The following is a 27,683-nucleotide window of genomic DNA, read 5'->3' on the forward strand; positions in this document are numbered from 1 at the left end:
TTTTGAAATAAATGTTATAGTCGGATGGTACTGCTGTATCAATGGTGGGGCCCATTGGTTCTTGGAGCCATGTCTCTGTTAGGCATAAGATATCTAGCCTTTCATATATGATGTAGTGATGGATCTCTTGTGCATGTTTTGGCAGTGACCTTGTGTTAAGCAAAGCAATTCTGAGTTTTGGGAGATCTGGTTCAGTTACATTTGGCTCATCGGTGGCTTTTTCGTGTGATGGACAGTTGTTGGTGCTGTGTTTTCATTTCCTATGGTGTTTGTTGTAGGCGGGTCAGGTCTGGCATTAATATAGTCTTGAACTAGTTCTTGGTGTTGCAGTTTGATTGCCTGGGATAGTAAATTACTCAAATTAGGATAACCCATAACTGAGGTTTAAGCGCCTGGGGTGGCTTTGTTACACGGAGAATCCGACAGCGTTTCGTGCCGTGTGCCGTGTGCCATGTGCTGCCGTTTACCGGCGTAGACCAGCACCGTCCCAGAAGCGCCGTCCCAGAAGCGCCGGCGCTGAAGCGCCAGACGTTTCCCTATGTGCAGCTCAAGTGCTGCTGGGAGATGTAGTTTGCGGAGCTGCATTGTGAGATCTATTAAAATCAAAACAAAGGACTTTCCTTCACTCGATTTTTTAAATGTTTGCAAAATACTTGTGAACAGCGGCGCTAGCTTCCAAATGCTAACAGTTCAAATAATGCAGGGGGATGTCACACACACGGCTGCAATAATCAAGTAAATGCGGGTAAACAAAGTTTCTTAGTTTCTTTCTGGTAAATTTTGTATGGAGTAGCAGTACCTTTCTATGCAGTGTAAAACAGTAATTTACAAATGGCACACTCAAACACACGTACTCAGAGTCAAATAATTATGAACCTCAATCACTTCACTTCAATCAGCTTCAATCAACTCAATAACAGGTGTGGCCTGTGCTATCAGCCCTGGACTGTGCCCTCCCACGTACATACGTGTTGATTATAGGTACTTCCAATCTATGTTTAGATCAGCACAGTTTCCACAATGAGTGCTTACATACAGTCACTTATACAAGCGTCCAATCCTGGAACCAGGTCAGGAGCACAAGGTTAATAATTAGTTTATCAATTTAGTAATTAGGGCCCACGGGCGTCTCTGCTCTGGAGGTGCCTCAAAACATGTCTCATCGGGTCTGTGTTCACTAATTCAATGGAGCCGACCCCCCCTCAGGCCAAGGGTCCTCAGTACACTGCTGCCCTATGTGTGTCTCTCCGCCCCAGCACGTGTGTGCTCCAATGCCAGCACAGCGCCGCTCACGCAGTAATGGCGCCGAGGGAAACTGAAGCAGCGCCCAGGCGGGCCACCGCCCGATCCAGCCTGTGCTCATTAACATATAATGGCCGTGGGCAGAGATCTCTGGAACTTATAATGCTGCCCTCACACTGTTCAATCATGGGTACTTCACTGTTTAGGCGGTCCGGGGCCCCACATAGTCCAGTGTTGTCTCCACGGCCACCCTGCAGGAGGCACCGCTGCGTGTGGCGGCGCCCGGCTTCAACGGAAAACAGATTGTTTCCCTTCCTTCCCAACGCCGCCCCTGTAGCCTCGGTCTGGGTCGGGCAAGGGTGTCTCATCGTCCGACGGTGGCCCGCGCCTCAGCACCCACCGCGCACGAGTGGGGAGCACCAGCTCTAGCTACTCGGGAACGCCCGCCTCCTCGATCGTCCAGGCATAGCTTCGCCGAGTTTCTTCAGCGCCGCCTCAGCAGCCGGTCCGTTTCAGAGCTGTCGTGTTCAGAACACTTGCCCGTCACGGCCCAGGTGCGCAGCACCAAGGGGGGCCACTCCCGCCGGGCCACAGTGCCTCCGAATTCGATCACTGCGCCTTTCTGCACGGCGGCCGCTGCTCTCTATGCCCGGCTGGCCTAGAGCGTCAGCAGCATAGGGCGCCGAGCGCCCGGATGTCCTCTGCAGCGTATTTCTTGGCCCGGTCCCGCTCCATCTTTTTAAGTAAATATCTCAGGATTTCTAACGAGTGTAGACTGGACCACAGTACACCTCTTGATCGATTCTGCTATCCGCGGGCAGCTCCAATATAGGATTAATTGATATTCGGATATCAGTCGGGCCGGAGCTCTCACTTCAGGCGGCCATCTCAGCCGTGTGGAACAGCGCCTCCCCTGGTTAACATTAATTCTAAACCTTACACCCATCTCCTCTTTTGTTTTGCTCCTATCTCTCTTCTCAATGTATCCCTGATTTATCCCTGTAATAACAAGTGACCCCTCTCTGCTGGGTTACCAATGCTGCTTAGATTTGAGATATCACCCCCTTTGTGGATTCCGCCCCTTGTAAAATAAAATTCTAAATGTGTCAGTTGCCCTGTGATGTTCTCTTTTACCTCTGAATGGAGTAGCGAGTGCCTTAACTGACAACATCTAAACCTCTCCTGCTCCCTCACCTTAAAATCTCTTTTGCAGTCCTCTAATGATCTGCGGGCTCCCTCATGGAACATGTCCCCAGCTTTGCAGCATCCTCCCTTGCTCCAGATTTCGCAGGCCTTATCTTGTAGCCCTGTGGTGTAAGCTGTGTTTCCTCTGGTTGGTGAACTAGGGGAAGGAAATGTTGTGTAGAGAGCCCTATTCTGTTTATCGCATCCTATGCCTCCATTGTGGATTTTGTTACTGGATTTTTGTAAAGATTTGAAGCTCCATGTTTTTTACTCAATCACGGCTGGGAACATAATATGGCCCTGTTATAGCGTTTTCTATAAATACATATTTCCTCTCCAAAGAGGACTGCGTCCGCCGAAGCTGTGAAGCCATATAATATTTAATCACATCTGGACAGCCAAACCCCCCTTTTACCTTTGGGACCACTAGGATCTACTTGCTAGCTCTGGCCTTTTTACTGTCCCATATGAACTGAAGGAGGCCTTCTTGCCGCCTCTTGAGCTCCTTTCTAGGGTTTTCCTTGGGGACCAATTGAAACATATGCAGCATTCTGGGGAGAATGCACATTTTTATCGCTGTTATTCTCCCCAGCCGTGAGAGGCATAGCCTCCTCCACTTGTCAAGATCTTGCTTGATTGCTTAAAAAAGCTTTGTATAGCCAGCACAGGCTTGTTGACAGGGTTGCCCCTAAGCACCTGATGCGGTTCTTTGCCCATCTGAACCTAACCTGCTTCTCAAGATTCTGTAACCCTTTTCCTTTTATATTGAGGTTTAGTAATTCAGACTTGGTCTCATTAATCTTAAAACAGTGTACCATGCAGACATTGTTCAGCTCTTTTAGAATTGCTGGAATGGACTTTTTCAGGTTTGCAACTGCCAAGATTACATAGCCTCATATAGGCTAATTATATGTTGGGTTCTCCCTATTTCGATCCCCTTGATATCCCCATTCTTTCTGACCTTTTCTCCCACTGGCTCTATCATTAAAGCAAACAAAAGTGCAAGAAGCGCACACTCTTGTCTCGTCTCCCTAGATTGCGCAATGGGATTACATCTACCTAAACTCTAGTCCAAAAGTACTTATAATTTGCCAAGATCATCGTACCAGTAAAAGGGCCAACCCCAAACGTTTGAATAGTTCTGTACAGAAACCCCCAGTCTACACTATCTAATTCTTTTTCAGAACCTAAGGTTAGTAGTTCTGAGGGAACAGGGGATCTCTGTGCCTGGTCAATCAAATGCTGTATGTGTCTTTCATTGTCGAACATGTTCCATTGCACCACAAGAACTGATTGGTCTGGGTCAACTAGATAGGGTAAAACCCATTCTACCCTATTTGTGATAATTCAAGTGTATGATTTGATGTCCAGATTTAAAAGTGTGATAGGTCTGTAAAACTGATAGGGTTCAGAGACTTTTCCCTTCTCAGGGATCACAACAACCCCGTTCTCTCTCATTTGCATGGGTATTTCTTCCCCCCTTCTGAAGGCGTTACAGAGATAGCCAAGAGGTTAGTTAAGAGATGGGCAGCATATTTATATGAGCATTGGCAATGCAAACAGTTTTGGATTTTGTGCAGGCATGGGAAAGGCATTAACCAGGCACTGCTGTAGTGGTATTAATTAGCTGTTGATGGTGTCAGGTGCAAAATGGTGTGAGTACCTGGACTTCTAATAGCAGTTCCTGGCAAATACCTAATACTTATACACAAGCCAAAACTGTTGGCGTTACCAATGCTTGTTTTCAGTGAAGGATATGCATAGGGTTTATACATTGAGTGGCTGAAGGCAGGCCTGGTTAAGACATCTGTATTACACCAGTAGTGAGTTTACAGCTCCAATCAAGTCATTGGGCCTCATTACGACCCGTGCGGAATGGGTTAACGGGTTCCGCTAATGGATGTGGACCCGTTAACACCATTCTGCACGATTACGAGGTCCCCTCGCAGGACCCGGTAAGGACGCCTGGCAAAACCAGGCATCGTTACCGGGTCCCGCAAGGGGACCAGGGAGCTAACAACGGGCTGGTCATAATATGGGGCGGTTCCCTGAGGGAGGAATTACCGGGTCCTCCGAACTCAGAATGGTCCGGTAATTCCCCATTCAGGGAACCCGGTAAAGGAGCCCGGTTTGGCGGCAGCCATGGAGCTAGTAGCTCCATGGCTACCGCCAAACTCGTAATGAGGCCCATTATCTCACAGAAGACTGCTTTGAAGAACCACTGACAGGCCCTTTAGTGCAATGTTTGATGGTAAAGCGTGATTTCAAAGAGTTCCCATGAGGAGGTGTTTTGGGCGTGGAGGGACAGGACTATGTGGGTATGGCTTTAGGGATTAGCATGGCCATGGGCAGTAAATGGGTGGGCAAACAACCAAACAACAACTAAAAGCTGTGTGTCCCTCCTCATATGCCACTTTTGCCTATCTGTACTCTAATGCAATAGTTTCTGCAAGTGCCACCTAATAGCCCAAACTGAAACTGAGCCGGTAAACCCACCTGATCCTGGGCTTTTTTCTTCTTTACATTCTTTATCACGGTTCTGACCTCCTGTTCACTAATTGGGCCTCTAAAATCTCCTTTTGCTTCTCTGATACTAGTGATAACTGTATCTCAATCAAGTATGTTAGCTTCTTCTTCATTTTCCACTTTTCTGCCTCATATAATTGGGTGTAGAACCTTTCAAATACTCCACTTTCATGTTGCTATCTATTACTTTCTTTGCTGTCTCATCTTAGATGGTCTCTATAAATGACCTCCCCCTTTCGTCTCTTAATTTGTTGTCCATTAAGCGTCCAGCCTTGGTCCATAGATCATAAAAGGTTTTCTTAAACCTAAGTTTCTCCATCTTAGTTCTATGGAGTATTTGCAATTGATTGGGAGCAGCATGCAGTGCTCTTAGATTTTTACTTGGTGATATGATACGATTGGTTATTTATGACGCGCTTGATGATCAAACCCGTGTTGCTTTGTGTTGTCTTTCTTCCAAGGCGGACACGTTGCCCCTGAGCTAGGGGCTAGGTTTGTGTGTTTTCTCGAAATGTGCCCCTCACTGTGGCTTTAAGCGCTTCCCAATGTATACCTGGAGACATGTCATGAGCTATATTGTTTTGTAGGTATTCCCTTATCATATCTTCACTTCATTTTTTACAGGCTAGGTCTTTTAGGACCTCTTCATATAACTTACAACCCATGCCCTTCTTGGGTTTCCGTATTGTCCCAGGCAGGTTTCTGTGGTCACTGAGTGTAAATGTTGTGATTTAGAAATTGATTAGGCCCTCAATCAGTTCACCTGATAATAAGATGAAGTCGATTTTCAGCCCCTAGTTATCACCTGCTATGAAACATTCCCCTTAGCTTTTAGAAATGCCACCATAAACTTGTTCTGTTGGGAGTGTAAAAGAACGCAATTGCATATCTTCTGGTTCCGACTCGACCCTTAATGAATGAATTAATTAATCATTAATTAATTAATCACGATGCATCTTCCCTCCTGGTCCTTCTTACCCTCCTGCACCTGTAGTGGTAAGATTCTATGGATTAATGCTGTCACTTCCACTTTTCTGCTAGAGGATGCCAAATAGGACTCAAAAGGGTCACTTCTATTTTCAACGTAAATTGATCTGCTGCCAATATGTCAGTCTCCTGCAGTGCCATTATCTGTTTTCCCACACCATAGTTGCCAAAAACCAACTCCCCCCCTTCTAAACCCCTAACAACCCCCCCTATTGTCTTGAACATTTAACCCAGTCCCGTACCCCTCCCTCCCTTAGTGTTATTGTTACTCTCCCTCGATGGAGTTCATGACTCACATGACCTTACTGGTTACCTGATCTACCTAGGTAGTCTCCCTTCCAGTCACTCTGTCACTTGGTGCCAAAGATCATCCTCCTGTGTGTCCTCCTATGTGGGAAGATTCACTTCCCCAGGCCTCTCGTGCCTGTGACCCTCCCCTTTTCAGAACATTACCTTTCTTCTTTGCTCCCGTTTATAGGATCCTGGCACTTCAGCTACTTCTGCTCGATTCCCCCTCTTTTCCCTTGGAAGGGTATCCACTGGGGCCCCCTTCTTTCTTTTAGTTTGCACAGTAGGGGTCTAGCTCTTTCATCTTTTCACACGCTATATGAGGCTTTTCCAGTGTCTGCTTCCAGCACAATTCCTTGCAGATTTGCCCCTTCATTAGGGTTCATAATTGTCCTTATTAGTCCCTAAAATTGGAGACCAAAGGGATATGTCCATTTATAACAAATGTCGTTTTTACTTAATTTCAGCGTAATTGGTTTCAAAGCCTGTCTCCTTGTCAGTGTCATTGGCTCCAGCTCTTGGAATATCTGGATCTTACTGTCCAGGAACTTAACCTCTTTTGCTTTGTGAGCTGCCATCTGCCCTCTCTGTTTCATTTGGAGCTCATGGAATTTTACTATTTTATCCATTAGTGGGACGTTCTTTTGCTGCATTATGGGACCTGTGTGTCCTGTCAATAACAAAGTACTCGTTTAAGCCTCTTCCAGGCATTTTTTGCAGATAAGGCGTTCATCCAGCCCATGACGTTGTCCATCTCCAATCCTTCCTTCAGAAATCTGACTCTTAGATTTCTTTGCATGATCTGTTCTCTAGATCTTGTAGTTTGAGCTGAAGTGTCACTGCTGCTTCTCTGAGGCTTCTCAATTCCTCCAGGCTCTCAGAATGATCTTTCTCCAAAGACACTTCTGCAGTCATTACTTCATCTACTCTTTCCCCCAGGATTGCTATTTCTCTATTGTTCTCTGCCATTGCTGCCAACAGTTCAGTTCATAGTGAGGCTTATTTTAGACCATTGTGCAGGAGAGTTGCTAGGTCTGGAAAAGACCCGGGGCTAAGCTGATGTCGGAACTGTTGGGACTGGGGGCTAGCTAGTCTTTTGGCTGTAGCTCCTGAGATTTTATCCGGGGCTACAACCAAAATATCAGGGGCTATAGCCCCCTTAACCCCCCCCTAGCAACGCCCCTGCCATTGTGTGTCTTTTATATGCTCCTTGAATGAGATGAGCGTCTGGACCATTATCTGTGTTCTTAGGGAAGCTATCGGTTGTGCTCTGTTGGCTGATTGAAAAGTTTGGATACCCTCCTTTGAGCCTATCGAAACCTTTGTATGTTCCCAACATGGTTCCATCTGTGCTCTGGACATCTTGTCTTGTGTAGTGCCCCTCCCGTTATGTTGATCCAGAGTTTTAACAAACCTTGTTGTGTCTCCTTGTTTACATCCTTCAGGAGCAGCCCTCTATCTTATCTTGCTGTGGGGAGGGACATCGCCTCCATGTTTTCCAATCTTCACAGGTGTCTTGTCCCGTCGTCCCTCTACCATGGTATGACCTACTTTACTCGTAGGGTTACCACCCCCCAATTTATAGCTTGCATGAGGGTTGCTGTGTTGTTTGCAGATTCTGGTGAACTGCTAATGTTAGGATGATTCCTTTTATTCTCCAGGGCAGCACCCATGTACAACTTCTTTTCTCTCTTCTGACCGTACTGCATTTTCTGGCTTAAGGAGACCTGGCTTCCTACTACATCCTGTACATCCTTCCACCCTCGGGGTGCTGCCCCCAAGTTCTTTGCATTGCTTGTTGGGTGTGTGAGAGGCTGCCCCTCACTCCACTTCTAGCCCACCAGTCTTACAGGAGCACAGACACCCTTGTGGGTTGTCATTCATCCAACTACTTCCCCCAGGACCTACTTCTTCATATTTTTTCCGTGGCGCTCCATTTTCTTACTCCCCTTTGAACCCGGTTGCTCGAGGCCACCTTACACACACTGAGGGCTGTCTTCCGTAAGCCGCTCCTCCCATCTCTCTCTCTCTCTCTCTCTCTCTCTCTCTCTCTCCGTCAGTAATGGCCCTCATGTGTGCTCTCGCTTCAGGACTTGGCTAATCTTGTCTCGCCTTCAACACTCGGTTTCTTTGGGCATCTCTTTTCCTCACCTTCTGGTGCCGAACTGGGACAGGTGCGCCCGCCACTTCTTATTTTTGGGGCATTTGTCTTTTATCAGGTCCATATCGAGGGAGGACATCTGGAGCGTTCTCAGGGTATGTCTGCCCAGTCTGCCATTTTGGCCACACACCCCACCTAATTTTTAAACAAGTGTTGGGAAGTAGTATGTGTAAGGTTTCATTTCTAGTGTGATTGTCTTTGTATTAGGGAAATGATTCATTCGTCCGAAGTGTTCCAACCTCAACATTGGCATTCCTAACATTTGTTCACTTGACCTTTTTATATAAAAGTAACCTTAACTCTTTTTAAAATGTGTTTTCTCAACTGATTTCCTCTTTTAATTGTATCTATCATGCTAAATTGCATTCTGCGTATGTTATTTGGAGCATATTAATGCGAGTGTGCTGTTGATGGTCAGGGTGTGGGCTTGTACAGTGTGCAGTGCCCGTTAATTATAGTATTATGCACATTCTATTCCGAGTGTATTATTCCAAGTGTATTTCTGTTGGCCACAGTCTGCTCATGGTTTGTGTGCAGAGGCTGTCGTGTGTGGCTATTGTGGGGACTCGTGTTGCATACGTGTTAATCCAATCATAGTATTATTCTTTTACGGTTGTTGTTCATGGTGTTCTCATAGTGTGGCCTGGTATGCAGTACTTCTGTATGGCTATTGTGCTGATTTGTATTATGCAGGTGTAACTCCGGGGGCATTACTCTGAATATATTATTATAGATCATGGTGTGGGCTTTTACACAGGTCCTGTTGTCCATGGCTATTAAGATGAATTGAACAGAGCGTGTTATTTCAAGCATATTATTCTGAGAACATTGTTGTTTGTTATGGTGTTCTCATAGTTTCAGCCTGTGTCCACAGCCTGTTGTGTATGGTTATTGTGCTGATTTGTAATATGCACATGTCATTCCTAGGCACCTCATGTCGGCTGTGACTAGGGCTCCTGCAAGAGTCACTGTGTCTGGAATGGCCATGGTCTGTGGCCATGTCGGTAAGCACTTTGCCCAGGGCATGGCGTGCCCAAGCACAGGTAAGACATCCACTTTGCCCACTGGGCATAGCCTGTGTTTATGGACACAGGACTCTTTGTATGTGGCATGCCCTTTGACAATGCACCGGGCATCTCAAAGACACACATTGGGCCTCATTACACGTTAGGCGGTAGGGATTTACCGTTACCGGTAAGGGATTACCGGTATCGGTAAATCCCCTCCCCAATTACGACCCGGACATACCGCTATTAGCGGCACCGCTAAGTACGGTGGCACTATTAGCGGCAAGTCCGTGAGCGCGCGCCCCCTCAGTCCGGAAATAGCGGCAAAGCGCTAATATCACGCCATCACGAGCCATGCGGACATGGCAATACCGGCATGTAGTAGACCCAAAAACCCCTTACTGGCAAGGCGCTAATACCGGCATCGCGAACCACACGTTAAAAGAGCACAGCAGTGTTCCTACCTGCCACAGGTTGACAAAATCAGCACAGGTGGAGGCAATGGAGACTGGCAGCACAAAAGAGCACACCACACCCCTTCCCACACCCATTCCCACACCAAGATGGATGCAATACTAGCAGCATTACATGGGCTAGAGGACATGATTGCAGTGCAGCAGCTACAACAACAGGCAGCACAGAGGAGACGCAGGAGGAGGAGGAGGAGGAGGGCAAGACAGGCGCAGCAAGCACCACCAGTGCACCTAGTGATACCACAGAGGCAGCCACCAATTCCCAGGATCAGAGCCAGTCCAGTCAACCTAACTCCTGAGCAGATACACATCCTGTACCGTCTGGACCGGGATACCATCACCACAATTGTAGACATGATATACAACGACATTGTGAGTCTCATTGACATCCGTACTGCCATCCCCCCTCTACTGAAGGTGGTAACTGTGCTCCACTTCTTGGCCACAGGCACCTACCAGCATACGGTAGGTCAGATGCATGGCATATCACAACCAGTATTCTCACGCACACTGAACCAGGTGCTCGATGCCCTCCTGAAGCACACAAGTCAACACATATACATGCCACGGACTGCCCAGGAGATCTCCAACACCAAAGTTGGCTTCCATTCACTGGCAGGCATCCCAAGTTGCATTGGGGCCATCGACTGTACCCATGTTGAACTGGTGGTCCCACATGCCAATGAGGTAGTGTACCGTAACAGAAAGCAATACCACTCCATCAACGTCCAAATGGTATGTGACTCCAATAAGATCATCACACATTGCTGTGCCCGATATCCCGGTTCAACCCATGATGCAATGGTCCTGCGGAACTCGACAATACCACTATACATGGAGCGACATGCTGGACAACGTTCGTGGCTACTTGGTGAGTAGCAGGCCAACCACATGGCAGTGTGATGTGATTGTGAGTGGGGGGGTAGATGCATACTCCAACTGGGCGTGAACTGGCGTCAGGAGAAGAATGGACATACATATTTGCATCACTGTACAGTGAGGCAGCCCACAATGGACCAGACACAAAACCACATGCTAGAAGTGAGTGCCATGACAAACATATCTATCCATTACGCCAAACAGGCCATTCCAAACAACATGCACACCGCACAACACACCATTCGCCCCATTACACAAATCAGCAACATGCATATATAAATCACATCTGAAATGTACGCTGAACAACATCAGAAATGATCCGCGCACATGAGTGCATACAAATGGATCTCCTGTAGCCATTGTAGTGAGCCACACCCGTACCCCACCACTGAATTGCCATTGAACAGCATGGGGACATTAACTAAGGAATGGCAGTGTACTAGCAGTGTGGCACTAACGTTGCCAGGGCCAGGAAACACAAATTACTTAAACTCAGGCGGGACATGGCAATCCCAGACGTATGCTTGCATGGTGCATGTCCACTTGCAAGGACCACCTCACCTTCCCACATTGCAGTTACCCTGATTGCCATGCGTGCTTGGATCAGTGGATGTCGTTGAAAATGCTATGTTTGTATGTGTGATATGTGCAGGCTCCACTTTATGTAAACACTTACACATACCCATTGTTGCACCCATGCAGGTGATGCAGGTTATCCCCTGAAGAGGTGGCTCCTTACCCCTGTGCGGAACCCACAGAACAGGCATGAAGAGGACTACAATCATGCACACACCCGTACCCGAGTGGTGATCGAGCAGACATTCGGCCTATTGAAGGAACGCTTCTGGTGCCTCAGCAGGTCGGGCGGGGCACTCCTGTACGGGCATGAGAAGGTGGCCAAGATCACCATGGCATGTGTCATGCTGCACAATATGTGTATCAGACGGAATGTGCCAATGCCCCCTGACATTGAACTGCAACCACCGTCTGAGGATGATGACGGGGATGAGGATGGAGGAGAGGGGGCTGCAGGTCATGCAGGTGGCGATGGCCATGAGGGACGTGCTGTGCGGCAGCACCTGATAGACCATTGTTTCTGATGCACATGGATTAGGAGGGTGCAATTGATGTGGAGCTCAGGACACGGGGTGTATGGAGGATATTAACACAGTGCACCCTTCAACAATAAAGCACACATACACAATAATCAATGTCCAGTCATGTGATTATCCATGCCATTACGTGTGTATTGAGCATTATGTCATTCAAACGTGCATGTACCCTCCACCCCAAACACCCTCACCCCCCTGCCCCCACAACTCCACCAAACACCCTCACCCCCCTGCCCCCACAACTCCACCAAACACCCTCACCCCCCTCCCCCACAACTCCACCAAACACCCTCACCCCCCTTCCCCCACAACTCCACCAAACACCCTCACCCCCCTCCCCCCACAACTCCACCAAACATGGTGTGCACATCAGTGCTGCATTAGTCTCCAAGTGTCAACAGTGACAGGCTGGCCCTACTTCCCTTCTCCACTACCACCATGGGGGGTTGTGAGTCTGACCGCCGCAAGGACCGGCTGGACCTGCGCAGGATGGTTGTTTGGTCGGAGCTAGTAGACGAGGGGGTGGCCGGTTGATCTGCTCCCTGTGTGTGACGCATGCTCTCCATCGCCTCAGCAATGCGCGTTAGGGCCTGCCTCACAGCAGCCATCTCGTCACATAGGCGCGTCGTGTTGCTGTCCAAGGCAGCTTTCATGTCCCTTGATAACCCCCGGATCTCCTCCCTGGTCGAGGCAGCCTCGCTCACTTGCCGGGCAACCAGGGCACTGAGCTCCTCCTGGCGCTGTCGTATCAGGCTCATGCTGTCGTCTGCGGCCCTGCCCCTGTTACTCCTCGGCGCAGCTTGCTGCATGTGGCCGACATCAGGTGAGCTTGCCACAGGACTGAATCACCCATCCATTGAATCTCCGGCATGCACCTCATGGATGCTGCAATTGGATGTGTTGCATGGGCTGTGGTGTGGGGACAGCTGGGTGCTGGGTGTACGCTGCCCTTCCGGTGTCAGACATGGGTCGTCCACATCACTAATGGGTGCCGTGGCTGCTGCTTCCCCGACGGAGCTATTGGCTGCGGACGGCGTGCCTTCTGGCACTGGCTCCTGAGTGGTGGGGGTGGGTGGTGTGGGTGCTACCACAGTGTCGGATGGCATTTCGACCCTTGGTGTGGTCGGTGCGTGTGTGGCTTGTGAACCCTGGGCCACTCCAGATTTCCCAGTGCCCCTCGATGTACTGGGCCTGGTGCCTGCATCCTTTCCCTTGGCCTGCTTTTTGGGTGGTGCGGCCTAGGTTGCAGAGTCCAGCTCCTCACTGTCAGAATGTGACCCTGTGGGGGAGCAAGACAGGGATAGCATCAGTGATGGGTCAACGTGCATCATGCATATGTTGTTGTTGCTGCAGTTCTTTGGATTTGGACATCTAGTTTGGACATGCAGGTTGTTGGCCAGATGGGTGGGTCATCCGGACATGAGTCAGGGTGACACGTGTGTGAGGTGCTGCATGCATGTGGTTGTGTGGGAATATGCACGGCATATATGCAGGGTTGTGTACATGTGTGTGTGATGACCCCATCCATTAGCTAATTCCCATTTCACATTTGGGGAGGAACTCATGCTTTGCATTGCAGTGTTTTGCGTGGACACTCACCTCCGTCTGACATTTTTGCCACACCGCACTCCATTCGGCCCACTCCCTCGATGGATTCAATGCCAATGGTGCTGGCACATGTCTCCTCCCACTCCTGCATCTTCATCGGGGATCCTCCTCCGCTTCCTGTGCCCATGGCCAGATTCCTGTTGGCCGATAATATGCTGCGTACACGGAGGCGCAGATCATCCCACCGCTTGCGCACGTCCTTTACGGTGCGGGGGGTGGAGCCCACCGCACTGACTTTCTGCGCCACCTCAGCCCAGATCTCCTTTTTTCTCAGGAGTGCAGGGCGCCGCATGTCGCTAGCAAACACTACGTCTGCATTTGCAATCAGGGTGTCTGCCAGCATTTTCAATTCCTCGTTTGAAAAGCGTTCTTTGCGCTGGCGCGCATCAGCTTTCTTTAGGGCCTTGGGCATTGTTTGTTATTGTGGGAAGTGGTTTTGCCAGTTGTGGTGTTGCTGCAGGTCCTGAGTGCAGGGGATGGCAATGGATTGTGTTTTTAAAGATGTCCGCCGGGCTCTTTCCCGTTCCTGTGCGATTACGCTATTTCCGGTTCCGGTGTTTTACGGTGACCGCTAATAGCAGTGACCGCTAATAGCGGTGACCGCTAATAGCATGCAGCATGAGGGCGGAGGTGCTAACAGCACTTTGGTCGGAGCCGGAAAGGTGCTTTTGCGCCATGGCGGTAGGGTCATTTACCGGCATGGCCCTATGCGCGTGTCCGCTTACTCGTAATGGAACGCTATTAGCGGTCTCCTGCGAGGGCGGACACGCTAATAGCGCCATGCCGGTAAATCGCATTTTTTACCGCCTAACGTGTAATGAGGCCCATTGTGTTGTTTGGCCAAGGGGTCACTTTACTTCAACAGAACTCCAAAATATCTATTAAACACTGCATATACCAATGCCAAGTGGACTATTTGCCTGAGGCATGGCCGTTAGCCAAGCCTGATGCACCTCCTACGCACCCAATTTGCTCACTGCACATGGCTTGCGACCCACTCCAGTGGTCACATTGCTCATGGCATGTCCTTTGGCTATACCCCAGGTATGTCCAAGTGAAGTGATGGATCCCCTGGTCTTTGGCTCTGGCCATGTCCATAGGCCACTTTCCCAGGGAATTGAATTTGGCTGTGTGTGGTGCACATCCAAGATCCTCATTGTGGCTCAATCACCGCCAACCACCTCAAAAAGCCCCAGGAATCCCTAGCTAACCGATATAGCCTCTGGGCATGACCTGTATCCATGCCCTGGAGTCCTGCCAGGTCCATGGGGCTCCCAGACCTGCCATGAGCCTGCAAACTCAGCTCAAAACTTCAGAACCATGCTGAAATTAAGGGGACTGAGGGCCGGGATCCCACAGAGGGCTATGGTATGCTCCTTATTGTGTTGATTTTTACGATTTTCTTCTTTGTACCGATTGGAAATATTACAGTTTATGTTTTGGTGTCTGCCTGCATTTGTTTTTGTAAAATTAATTGCCACAAATGCAAATACACTTACTCATGGGAATTATCACACTAATTAACGCTGCTATTCATACTTCTTGTTGTAATGTCAAGCACACAATAAATAACGTTCTTTTTTTAAAAAGTTACAAGTGCATGTGCTAATGTAAAAAATCAAAGTGTCGAGTGCATTCAGTGCTTGAAGTCTATTGAAACAAAATTTCTGTATTCAAAAATCCTTAATGTTCATACTGCTCCAATTGTTCATATTAAAACTGTCTGAACAAGAGGGCAAGTTACACCAGCATGGTACTAATTGAACGGAGCAACGTGCTGGTCTTGGAAGCAAGACAACACAGAGCAACAGAGGTTTGAATCCTGGATCCGCGCTTAGAAACCGAGCTCAGGTATAAAAAACTGTTAAAATTAAATTGTATCACCGGAGCAACAGAACATTTTATTTTTTGAGTGGCTGCAAATGAGTACATGGACACACACATACTATCCCTATATTGTTTTGCTGTTTCAGTATTCATCTTTACTTATATTTATATCTGTTTTCTTTCCTCCACAGGATATCCTAATTTGAAATAAAATACAAAAACATGGGGAATGAAACCATGGTACAAACATTCATCCTTTTAAGTTTTTCAAACAACCCAAATCTGCAGATCGTCCTGTTTCTGGTGTTTTTGATGGTCTACATTCTGACGCTGCTTGGAAATCTACTCATCATCGTGACAGTGAAGACAGACTCGTCTCTTCACTCCCCCATGTACTTTTTCCTCAGCAACCTTTCCTTCACTGACCTGTGCTACCCATCTGTCACCGCACCCAAAATGCTGGTGGACTTCCTATCCAAGAAAAAGAGCATTTCTTACGGCGGATGCATGTCCCAAATATTCTTCTTGCACTTCGTTGGCTGTGTGGAGATGTTTATTCTTACAGTGATGGCTTTTGATCGCTACGTGGCCATCTGCAATCCTTTGCGTTACACGACTATCATGAGCAGGCGGGTCTGTAACCTGCTCGTGTTGGCTTGCTGGGTTGGGGGGGCATTGCACTCCACAGCACAGGAGCTGTTGATGATGACCTTGCCCTTCTGTGGGCCTAATGAGATAGACCATTTCTCCTGCGACGTCCCGCCCTTGCTCACCTTGGCCTGCACAGACACCTTTCTCAGCGGAGCCTTGATCATCTCCAACAGTGGACTCATCTCGCTGGTTTGTTTTCTTATCCTGCTAGTTTCCTACACATTGATCTTGCTTGCGGTAAGAAAGCGCTCAGCTGAAGGGAAGCGCAAGGCCCTCTCTACATGTGGTGCCCACCTGACAGTTGTTACTATCTTTTTTGGGCCCTGTGTATTCATTTACATGAGGCCAGCCACCACATTTCCACTGGATAAGTTTGTTTCAGTTTTCTATGCTCTCATTACTCCGATGCTTAACCCTATCATCTACACTTTGAGGAATGTAGAAGTGAAAATGGCCATGAAGAAATTTGTAAGTAGGAGAATTTATTTCTGAAGGACAAAAGCATTACAATAATGATGATTCTCATGATGAAACACAACTTTTTCAGCAGGTAGAGCCATAAAAGCATGAAAGACTAAAGTACACATCATAAAGACACATAAAGACACATTACTGACATACAGTTGTAATTAAAGCCTACAATCACATCATAAGATCATCAATCATCAGTCACAGTTTACAAGATATGTGACAATTGTCAGATCCCAAGCATAATAATTTAGATTTGTGAAAACTAAAAGTAATCAAATGAAGCTGCACCATTAACAGAAAGGAAAGGCTTGATTATTTTTGTTCTTTTCCACCAAGCCTGCTGCAAGAAAGTTGACACATACAAAACTGCGACCAAATCTTTAGAATGGGTGTAAAGCTCAAGGGCTGCTAACACTGTCCTCACATTCCTCAATCTAAACAGCGGGAGTAAGTAACAAGATCTAAGGTCATTGTAACTAGTGCAAAAAAAGCATAAAGTGCATAACAGTTTCATTATTGGTACCACAAACTGGAAAGACAGGACCAATGGTAGGCCTCCATTTTGCCGTATAAAATGCTACTTTTAGAGTATTTGTGCATAGCTGTTAAGTATAGTGAACGTGCCTACCCAGGGCTAACAATGTCAAGATATTCCTCAAAGCCATACCGTCTTAGAGATCATATACAAACACCTGGTACTCAGTGCCATACAGTACTGCTTCATCCTGCCTATCAGCGCATTGTAAATGTTTCTCTTAGCAATCAATTTAAACCCAGGGGTTATGTTGTGTGGGCTCGCCCAGAGTGGGAACAAGCTCAGTCTTGTGAGCTCCATATGGACAGATTCGAACCAGGGGAGTGAATGTGCTCCATTCAAAGACAAAAAGTATGTTAGCGCTGATCGGTAGGGAGCTAAATGTTTGCTGGACCAAATTCTAATCCAGTCGAGTAAAGGTCTCAAAAGCAGGACACTGGTAATTGTAGGGAGATAACTAGCCATTGGGCCCCCCTTTGGTTGCATCAACAGTGCCCTTAAAAGTTGCTCTCTGCAACACTAAGGGTAGTGACCTCTGGTGCCCTCATATTTCAGTGCCATAAGTGGCCATAGGTGAAGCCTGGGCTCCATAGAGTTTCAATGCAGGGGAGACAGCTCTCCTGCCATGGGTTTTAAAAAAATGGCAGATTCCCCCACAGTATTTATTCAATGTCACTGTTGCCTTGTGTTGATAATTCAACCATGATAGGTTCGGGGGCGTGGCTAACCGCCGAACGATGGAGACGTAAACCTCCATTGCTCCTGTGCCGCCAGCCGAATCCTGCATCCATCCTGCGCATCTACCCACCCCAGATGGCTTACAATTCCTCCTACAGCTGTGTGATTATATGCTGCATCGACCTCCGACGAAAACCGGAGCAGAGGTGCTGTACGATCCTGTAGAATTGTAGTTTTGTGGCCGCGGTCCCCGCGCCAAGCAGCGCTCCCAAGATGGCTGCCATGAGACTGATGTAAGCAGTGGACTGAGGGATCGAGACGCGGCAACGGAAAGCGAGCTACAGGGAGGTGTAAACAAGCCTGCCCGGTGTCTGGGGACTGCCTGTGGCAGTGAGACACCGATCCTCCTGGTGCTTGTGAACACGAGGGACGGACGAGAGCAAGGAGCGCCTGCCGGCCCTCGCCCCCTGTGCGAACCGGCGCATGTGTTGTGGTACCGGCACTCTTGCCCCTGAAGCGACACTGCACGACCAACTGTGCCCTGGCTGCTCTGTAAGGCTGAGGAGAGCCGAGTGGTTTCGTGCCGCGGGGCGAGGGGCGATACGCGCTGATCCGACTTCTGCGACAGAGGGGACACGTTTGTGCGCCGCTTACCCACCCCTAGCGGCGTCCTTCACACACTGAGACACGTCGAGGCCTACTCATCGGGTCACTGCAGCGGCGTGGGAGCGGAGCAGCCACTACCTGATACACCGCCTGCAACGGCGCGGGCGCTCTACATTGCGTAGAGCACCTGCGGAGTCATCTACACCCTGCAGTCACTGACACCTGCTGCTCGGTTCCGGAGAACAACTATGCGGTAAGGAGAGGGGGGCGGCAACGGACGGGGGCTCGAGTTTCAAGTCCCTGTCAAACCCCCGACCCCTCCTTTGCTCATTGGAGCGGCCCTGCTGAAACCCTGGTGTCCCCCCTGGATCTACGAAGCGGGCCTGGGGGAATCGTGGACTGGGGCAAGCAGGCAACTGTGCTCGGGACTGGAAGAACCCACGGGCCCTGTCCCCGGAGCGTGGACTAACATCTTTGCCCCGACCTGCACCACCCAGTGAAAGGAACCACAACACAACAGACCCGTGTGAGTCCCAGTGGCTGGTAGGCGCATCGATCACAAAGTGTCCTTGGACCAACAACATCACAACTGGCGCAGTTCCCTGGGTGTTCCGCCCACATGACGCCTGGACTCGGCGACAACACTCTTGGCCCAGCAGCACTACCAGCCTCCTGCCCCGCCACTGTCCCCTCTCGTCCCCACTAGATACCCGGCAATGGGGAAAGATAAACCCAGGAAGACCTCTACGCAGAGCAGAATTGAACAATACGCTACCACTCCATTGACTCGCTCCCCGGAGAGGTTGCAAATATCTGAGTCAGACTGCATGGAAGAGGATATCTCCCTCAGAGATATAATGAGTGCCATTGCCAGCTCCAGAACTTCAATGGAAAAAAAGATGGACAGTATCGGTGTGGACTTGTCCCTACTAAGACATGACCTGCAAAAGCTGACCTCACGCACTGGGGAGGCGGAGGCACGAATTTCGGAAACCGAAGACAGCCTACGGGGGATAAACCGCAATGTGTCCAGCATGATGGCACGCATCAAGCTCCTGGAGGCTAGAGTGGACGATAGCGAAGGCAAATCTAGGCGAAACAATGTTTGCATACTTGGCCTTCCCGAGAAGGCGGAGGGGGATTGTATGGAACTATTCCTCGAGGAATGGCTTGTGGACACATATGACGTGCAATCCTTCTCGAAATTTTTCTCCATCGAACGGGCCCATTGCATACCAACTGGCAGGGTCACCCCGGGAGCACCGCCGCGCACAGTTATCGCAAGATTTCTCTAGAGATAGGGATACGGTGCCGCAGCTGGCGAGATCGAAAGGTACAATTACGTATAATGGATCAAAAATCGCCTTCTTCCCTGACTTTACCAAGGAGGTGCAAAAGGCACGCCAGTCATTCGATCTGCTCAAGAGGCGCCTCCACTCACTGGGTGTCAAATACAGACTAATCATTCCGGCCCAACTTAAGATCTACCATAAGGAGACATTGGTGCATTTTATAGATCCCAAGGAAGCATGGAGTTGGGCCGAGAGGCACATAGATGGAGACTGGGGCCCTGAAGGGGGGGGGGGAGAGAATGCAATAGACCACATCCTGAGCACCCACCCGACATGGATTTGCAACAGCAGCAACAAATTGAGAATCAGCACCAAGAAAACATATAAGGAACTACAACAGCCAGTGAAGATGCCTGAAACATCGCACAAGTAACGCAACGGAGCCCACGCTCCATAATGGGAACGGAAACATAAGACATATCTAGGCTGGCGGCCGACCGAACAGGCGCCCCCAACCAAGGCAACGAATTAAAAATGTAAGATTTAATTGGTTGAATGTTTATATTGGGTTGACAGATGCTTCAGTTGGGGGTGGAGTATGGGGTTGGGGGAGTTGAGGATGACATTTTTTTCTGTTTTCAATGTTTAGCATGCAAAGGCACGATGAGTACGCTGTACAGATCAAACGCGGTACAACTGCCGCGTATACAATCGAGGAAACACATGCGCAAATCTACACCCCAAACAGCCAATGGAACCTGAGACTAATTCAACCCAGAGAAGGCTCAAACTCCTGTCATGGAACGTGAATGGGCTGGGATCCAGCATCAAAAGAAGACTGGCACTACAGCACCTAAATAGACACTCCCCGGATACAGTCTTTCTGTCCGAAACACACCTTGCAGGAAATGTGTGCAAATTCTTCCAAAGATCAAACTACCGCACAGAAGTGCACGCTGGTTTCTCCATGGGTGCGAGAGGGGTGCTCATACTGATCCATAAAAGACTTCCGCTTGTGATCACACACATGCTACAAGACGGAGGAGGCCGCTATGTACACATCCAAGCAACGCTATGGAGCCAAACCCTGGCACTCATGGCAGTGTACTCCCTGCCACTTCTCCTTAATGACCTGCTAACCGAAATTACCCCCATCCTGGCAGCAAACCCCGCAGACACATGGGTGTTAGGAGGGGACTTCAATGAAGTCATGAACAATATCCTCGATCGCACGCACTTGAGAGCAAGGAATCCCGCCACCACCACCAAATTGGCTTCCTTCGTGTCAGCATTGGGCCTGTGTGAGGCGTGGAGAGACCTGCACGCTGAGGTTCGACAGTATTCTTTTCATTCTGGGGCCCACGCCTCGATGTCCAGAATAGACTACTTCTTACCATGCCAAAATATTCATAAAGTATCCAGCGCATTCTTCCTCCCGCGGGGGATCTCCGACCACTCCCCACTGGTACTCGAAGTGGAAACGGCAAAACCACGACCGCACCCCTTGTGGTGGCTGAACACCTACTACTTGGGGTTCCCGGACCTTCAAGAAAAGATGGAGGCAGCTACTTCCAACTATTTTGAGTTGAATGCAGGCTCGGTTGACGATCCCAATACAATATGGGACGCGTACAAAACAGTCCTACGTGGTGAAATCATCTCATGGACATCGGCAAAAAAGAAGGTACAACGCAAGAGAATCACTGAAGCTGAAAGCGAAGTCACATCCAAGGAATTATATCATATTGCCAGAGACACCCCGGAGACGAACAGAGCCCTCATAATGGCACAGAAGAAGCTCCACAATTTAGCCTTAGACTGTGCCAAAAAGGCACACATTGTTATGAAAGCACGTCTGTACGAAACGGGGGAAAAAGCAGGCAAAATGCTTGCGTGGCTGGAAAAGCGCGACAAAGGACAACAGAAGGTGAAGTGCATCAGAACCTCGAATGCAGATCTTGTCTACTCCGATGCAGAGATTGCCGAACGTTTTGCAGAATTCTACGAGGACCTTTACAAACCCCCCATCAATGCCGCAGTCAGCACCATACTGAACGACATTGACCTCCCAACACTTATGAACAGAACAAGCTACCACTCTAGACAACACAATTACAGCTGACGAAATATCAACAGCCATTGTCCAACTCCAAACAGGCAAGACCCCAGGTCCCAATGGGTTCTCACTTGACATCTCGAAAAAGCTGAACCATCTAGACATACCAACGCACTTGCTCAACATGTTCAAACACTCCCTAGCCAAGGGCAAACTCCCACCAGACCTCCGTAAAGCCACTATCGTAGTGATCCCCAAAAAGGGCAAACCCCCGGAGGAATGCACCTCCTACCGACCCATATCCCTAATCAACAGTGAAGCCAAAATACTAGCCAAAATACTAGCTAACAGGCTACAATTGGTCATTACGTCACAGATCCACCCGGACCAATGCGGCTTCATGCCTCAAAGGTACACGAGAATGAACATTCGCAGGTTGCACCTGGCGCTGGAGAGATCACCTGCTTTGCAACAATCACTTGCATTGTTGGCCATAGATTTCGAAAAAGCCTTCGACTCAGTTTACTGGGAGGCCTTAAGGGCAATAATGCGCAAGATGCAATTTGGGGCGCCGTTCATAAAATGGGTACAACTCCTCTACAACAATCCAACGGCGGAGGTCAGAGTAAACGGGTGGCCCTCACGTAATATCCGATTAGGGAAAGGAACCAGACAAGGTTGCCCGCTCTCGGCAATGGTGTTTGCACTAATAATGGAACCACTGGCAGTCCTTCAGCGGGACACCACCACGTGGACTGGCTTCAGATGGGGGCCGAACTGGGAAGATAGGATATCCCTCTATGCGGATGACCTCTTAGTATACCTGGGCGACCCAGCGACCTCCTGCCCCGTGGTCACACAACTACTGACTAACTATGGAACCTTTAGTGGACTGGTCCAAATCTGTGCTGTTTCTGGTAAAACGGGTAGACTGCATACCAGCATCGGGCTTCCCATATCAAGTAGAAACCACTCAGTTCCGCTACCTGGGCATTCTAATCACCAATGGGCTGGATAGCTATGTAAAACAAAACTTGCATCCACTAGTTGAAAGATACAAGCAAGATGCAGCCCACTGGCAAGCACTACCACTGACATTGCTAGGCAGGGTAGCGCTATTCAAGATGCTGGCCCTTCCCCGGTTCTTATACATCCTTCAAAACGCCCCTCTCCATGTCCCCACCGAAGAGTTCTGTAGAATAGATGGAACAACACGTAAACTCCTTTGGGGTGGGAAACACCCGAGAATTGCCCTCAAAACCCTCCAACGCTCAGTCTGGGAGGGGGGAATAGGACTTCCAAACATCCAGATATACTACTGGGCGACACAGATGGCGACAGTCAATGATATATTGCACGGAGACCCATCCATTCCCCATATAAAAGCTTGATTAGCTGCACGACACGGCATGTCCCCGATTGAAAGCCTCTACTGTAAACAGTCTCGCCTTCCTGAACGTACGATAGTAGCACATACAGCCCTGGTGTGGAAGGAAGTACACAAACACTTAGGATGGGACAACAAAATTACCCCAGTCCAACCCATCTGGAACAATGCTCACCTCTCGAGCCTCAGCAATCTCCCAAAATGGCCAAACTGGGTAACAGCCGGCATACTGACCATTCAGCAGGTATTCGTGAACGATCAGTTGATACAGTTCCCCGAGCTCGTGGCATCACATGGTCTCCCGGACACAGAACAATTTCACTATGGACAATTACAACATGCTCTCACCTTAGATAGGGCCCAAATGGCGGACATGCCGGAATGTACGCCTATGGAAAGGAATATAGTCATAGACAGTGTGAATAACAAGGTCACGTCTACTATGTACAACGCTATCTCCTCATTTGCCACAAAGGAGCTGCTGAATCTGAAGATGAAATGGGAATGCGATGTGGGCCCAATATTACCTGAAGACTGGATCTCGACTCTGATGTATCCTAGAGACTCTGCCATCTCTGCAAGAATCAGACTAGTTCAATTGAAGATTCTTCATAGGATTTATTATCCCCAAGTGGCTTTGTATAATTGGGGCAAAACGACCGACCCCAAATGCCTACGCTGCAAACAGGAAGAAGGGACCTTCTATCATATCCTCTGGCAATATACACGTATACAACACTTTTGGCATAAGTGTAGCGAAAGACTTACTGAAGTTATGTGTCGTCCGATCCCAACAGACCCTAAACTCCTTCTTTTGGGTATTGAAGATGCAGTAGACATGTCTCGCTTCGAAAAGCTTCTTTTCTCGTCAGCAACAGGAATTGCCAAAAGGAACATTGCGCAACTGTGGGGCTCAGAAGTTACCCCGAAATATGACCAATGGATGTCAGATGTGGACGCCATCATCCTAATGGAACGCCGAGTATACCAAGCTAGAGGCTGCCCGGGCAAAGCAGATAGAATCTGGGGTAAATGGGAACAGACATTATAAACTCAGATCCAGAATGGACAACAAGCTTTGTTGCGCAACTCTGCCAAGGCCACAAACGATAACGTCACTTTTTGAGACTGCTTGAGAAAGACTAATACGTAAACGGCCATTTGCTGACTTGTTCGCATCTTTTTCTCACAACAACTGTGTCTCAACGTCTTCTTATATTCAGATCATATCCGATTGTACTACTCTGCCTTTTGTATGCAAAGTGATATGGTTACGTTTTGTATGTTTTTGTATTACCGCACAAAATGTAATAAAATGTGTTATTAAAAAAAAAAAACATGATAGGTTCTCTGAGAACCGTATACCTAGATATTCGTACATGGCCACCTGTTCCAGTACTTGACCCTCACATACCATTCTCAAGGTATTTTTCTTGGCCAGCTTATGCTAAATACCATGGTTTTAGTTTTGTCAGTATTGATCACCAAATGTTGCCGTTTGCACTTCCTCACAAAGCTCTCAAAATTGTGCTTAAGGCCCATGGGCGAAGTGGACAGGATAACTGCATCGTCCGTGAAGAACAATGTGGGTAGCTTGTCCTGGACAAGCCTGGAAGGATCAAGGCAATACTTTCCTAGGTCCCTGACAATGTCATCGATGCATAAGCAAAAGAGGAGGGGGCTAACACACAGCCCTGCCACACCCCCTTCTCCACAGTTTATGATTCAGTTAATTCGCGCTATGGTATGGAGAGCACAAATGTTGTTATGAAGATATGCAGGGGCTCCCTTCTTCCTCAGGGTGTCCCACAGTTACTCACGTGGGACACAATCAAAAGCTGTGCGTAGGTCTACAAAGATGGCATAGATACAAACCTTATTGAGTAGAATATATTTAGACAAGATCAGGCCCAATCTAAACCCCATTTCAATCATGCTGGTGCCGTTGCAAAAGCCTGCCTGAAGGTGACCTATGGCCTCATTCTCATTTGACCATATCTGCAAGCGAGTAAGAAGTACTTTCGCATATATCTTACCTGCTGTATAAAGCAGTGAGATGGGCCTGTAGTTCCTTGGGGCATGGCTGTCTCCCTTCTTGTATATAGGTACGATTTTCTCTTCGCGCCAGGACAGCCGGACTCTGCCAACTTCAACCACGGAATTAAAAACACGACATAAGACAGGGGCCCAGACAGACACCTCCTGGAAAGGGTCTATTGCCAATTTCACAGGCCTTTGGGCCTTCCCAGCACTCAATGCCATAATGGCCAGTGCCACTTCCCCAATCGATATTGGCTCGCCATCCCTTACCAAGATGGAACCTCCATGGGAGGGGGCGGCCTGGTCCCCATTATTGGGGATTCCCGGTAAAACAGGGCCCTAAAGTGGTAATGCAAGGAGTCCGGGGTGATCTGACACCTTGGTGGTTCTGGTATGTACAAGCCCTTCCCACAAATTCATCTCCAAAATCCAATGGTATCGCCTGTATTACTGGCTAGGTGCAAGTCATCCCAGAGATCCTGGTTGAAGGCACTCTTCTTCCTCTGAGTTACGGCTTTATAATTAGCCCTCTGGGCATGTACATGTTGCTTGTCTACAGGCTTTGCCATATTCAAATACCTCTGCAGACTAGCCTTGGCAGCTTTGCAATCATAATCAAACCAACTATTGATCTTAATAGCCACCTGGCGATTTTCCTAGCAGATTTACTGACAAAAGGACAAACAGCGCAAGTCAGGTTATCATCAGCATCAAGGATGCCCATTGAAGAAGTTTTGTCCCCACACATTAGTAAGAGGTGTGGTTCTATTGCAGCATAGACACCGGGCTTCTTGCTGCTGAAATCAGCAGGCAATCATTTGATGCTTTGCCCAGCACAACCAGCAATAGTGATCAGAGAAGTCCCCACCCCTGAGCAGCCATCATCCTCCCCTGAACACAGACCCTTATTTCACAGCACACTGGTCTGTAATCACTCTCACTGCGTATTTGAATTTCAAGGCGAACAGCCTTTTCCCAATCTACAGAACTAATGAGAATATAATCAATCCTGGAGCTTCCCATCGGACCTTCAAAGGTGAGGATAGCAGGCTGGTCTGGACTAAGCCGGACGTTGCAAGCTCGCAGGTTGGCACTATATAACAAACAAACTGCCTCAATGTCTAATCGGTGCACTCTAATAGGTTTCTCACATTCCAAAGGAGGGATGCCTATTGAAACATTAAGCTCATCCCAGAGGCCTGCGAGTTCTTCAATTAACTCTATTTGCATATTTAGGTCCCCCAGAACCAGTACTGGGGGGGGGGGTTCCTTTCTCGTGGCACAGTTTTTTTAGGCTCTCCAAGGGGGCCTGGCAATATGGTCTGTTATAGATATTAAATAAAACACTGGTCTACCATCACCAGTAACTGTTTCCAAGCACAATAGGTTGTGCGAGTCAGTAGGTCTTTCCAAAAAGTTGAGGCCCATCTTGGTACCCACCAAAATGTACAAGCCCCCCTTAGGTCTCCGTCGCACACCCCTGGTAGCTGGTTTCACAAAGGAGGCAAAACCCTGAAATAACCATAGTCATGACCCACGTTTCTTGTATACAAACCACATTAAACCCCTGCACGTTAGTCATCCAATTGATGTCTTCCAGAAGCCTATGTAGCCCCCCCACATTCAGGACAGAATTTCAAATTCTTGATAGACCCCATTGGGCACTGGAAGAAGAACAGGAGTTCTGGCGAGGGGTAATTGGTCCAGATGATTCTTATGGATCGCCACGTCGCACGCATACTAGATGTTACCCGGACACTTTCAGAATACTGGCTCTGATTACCTGCTTGCATGTTGCCTACTTGCTACTGAAATCCCGTATTAGCTGACTGGAGGAATGAACCAGAGGAAGGTGGAAGGCTGAAAGAAACACACACGAGGTAGACAGAGGGGCAGCAGTTTGGTGGCACAATTGAGGAGGAAGGGTTGGATTGTGGTGTTGAGTAGACTAGGTGTTTGGTGGAAAGAGCTAGGAAGAGAAGGTCAAGAGAGGTGTGGTTGAGAAGATTACAGATTTTCGGAAAACTGAAAGAGCGCCGTGGATACTGATTAAGAACAGAGGACGCTCCAGGGTCTTTCCAGCCTTTGCCGAGCCCCAGTCTCTGCCCTTTGCAGAGCTTAGCATAGGGGTGTACATGGACCTGGAAGTCCCTCAGACAGATCTGCTGACACCAAGAATTAGATCCAGACAACGAAGAGCAGAGGGCTCTAGGGGGCAAGAAAGACATGTCAGGGGCATTGAAACCCATGGGACTGTGTGAGTGACTTTAACCAAATTGTCACCCAGGAAAGGGAACCCAAATTTCAAATTGATAAACTAGAGCTATTTTTGAATCCCAGGAGAAGACATCCTGTTGTGTTTGATAAACACTGTTGTAAGTCTAAGTTGGCTTTTTTTCATTTCTTTTGCTCAACCATGTAAATATTCGCAATAAACCCTATACGAACAATCCATCTCTGTGCCTGCCTACTGTAGGCCCTACTCAGTGTGTGACATGGGAAGGCAGTATATTCTGGCTTGCCTATCAGACACTGACAAGGCCATGTCACAGAAAGCAGGCAGCACTGAGCAGTGCTCTCACTCAAAGCCGTCTACATTTGCAAACATTTCCAAATATTTCTCAGATTTGTGCATGGCAAAAACAGTAAAATAATATGCAGAGCCAACAGCA

At 48.4% G+C, this 27,683-nt stretch overlaps 1 protein-coding gene across 1 annotated transcript; it reads left to right on the forward strand.

The window, feature by feature from the left end:
- Positions 1-15,517: 15,517 nt before the first annotated feature.
- Positions 15,518-16,438, forward strand: LOC138579646 (olfactory receptor 4S2-like). The gene has a single exon (XM_069649898.1). It carries the CDS (start codon positions 15,518-15,520, stop codon positions 16,436-16,438), a length of 921 nt encoding a protein of 306 aa, XP_069505999.1.
- The last annotated feature ends 11,245 nt before the right edge of the window (positions 16,439-27,683 follow it).

This window comes from Ambystoma mexicanum, chromosome 3p (genome assembly GCF_040938575.1).
Source record: "Ambystoma mexicanum isolate Mex_15411 chromosome 3p, UKY_AmexF1_1, whole genome shotgun sequence".
Classification (NCBI taxonomy): domain Eukaryota; kingdom Metazoa; phylum Chordata; class Amphibia; order Caudata; family Ambystomatidae; genus Ambystoma; species Ambystoma mexicanum.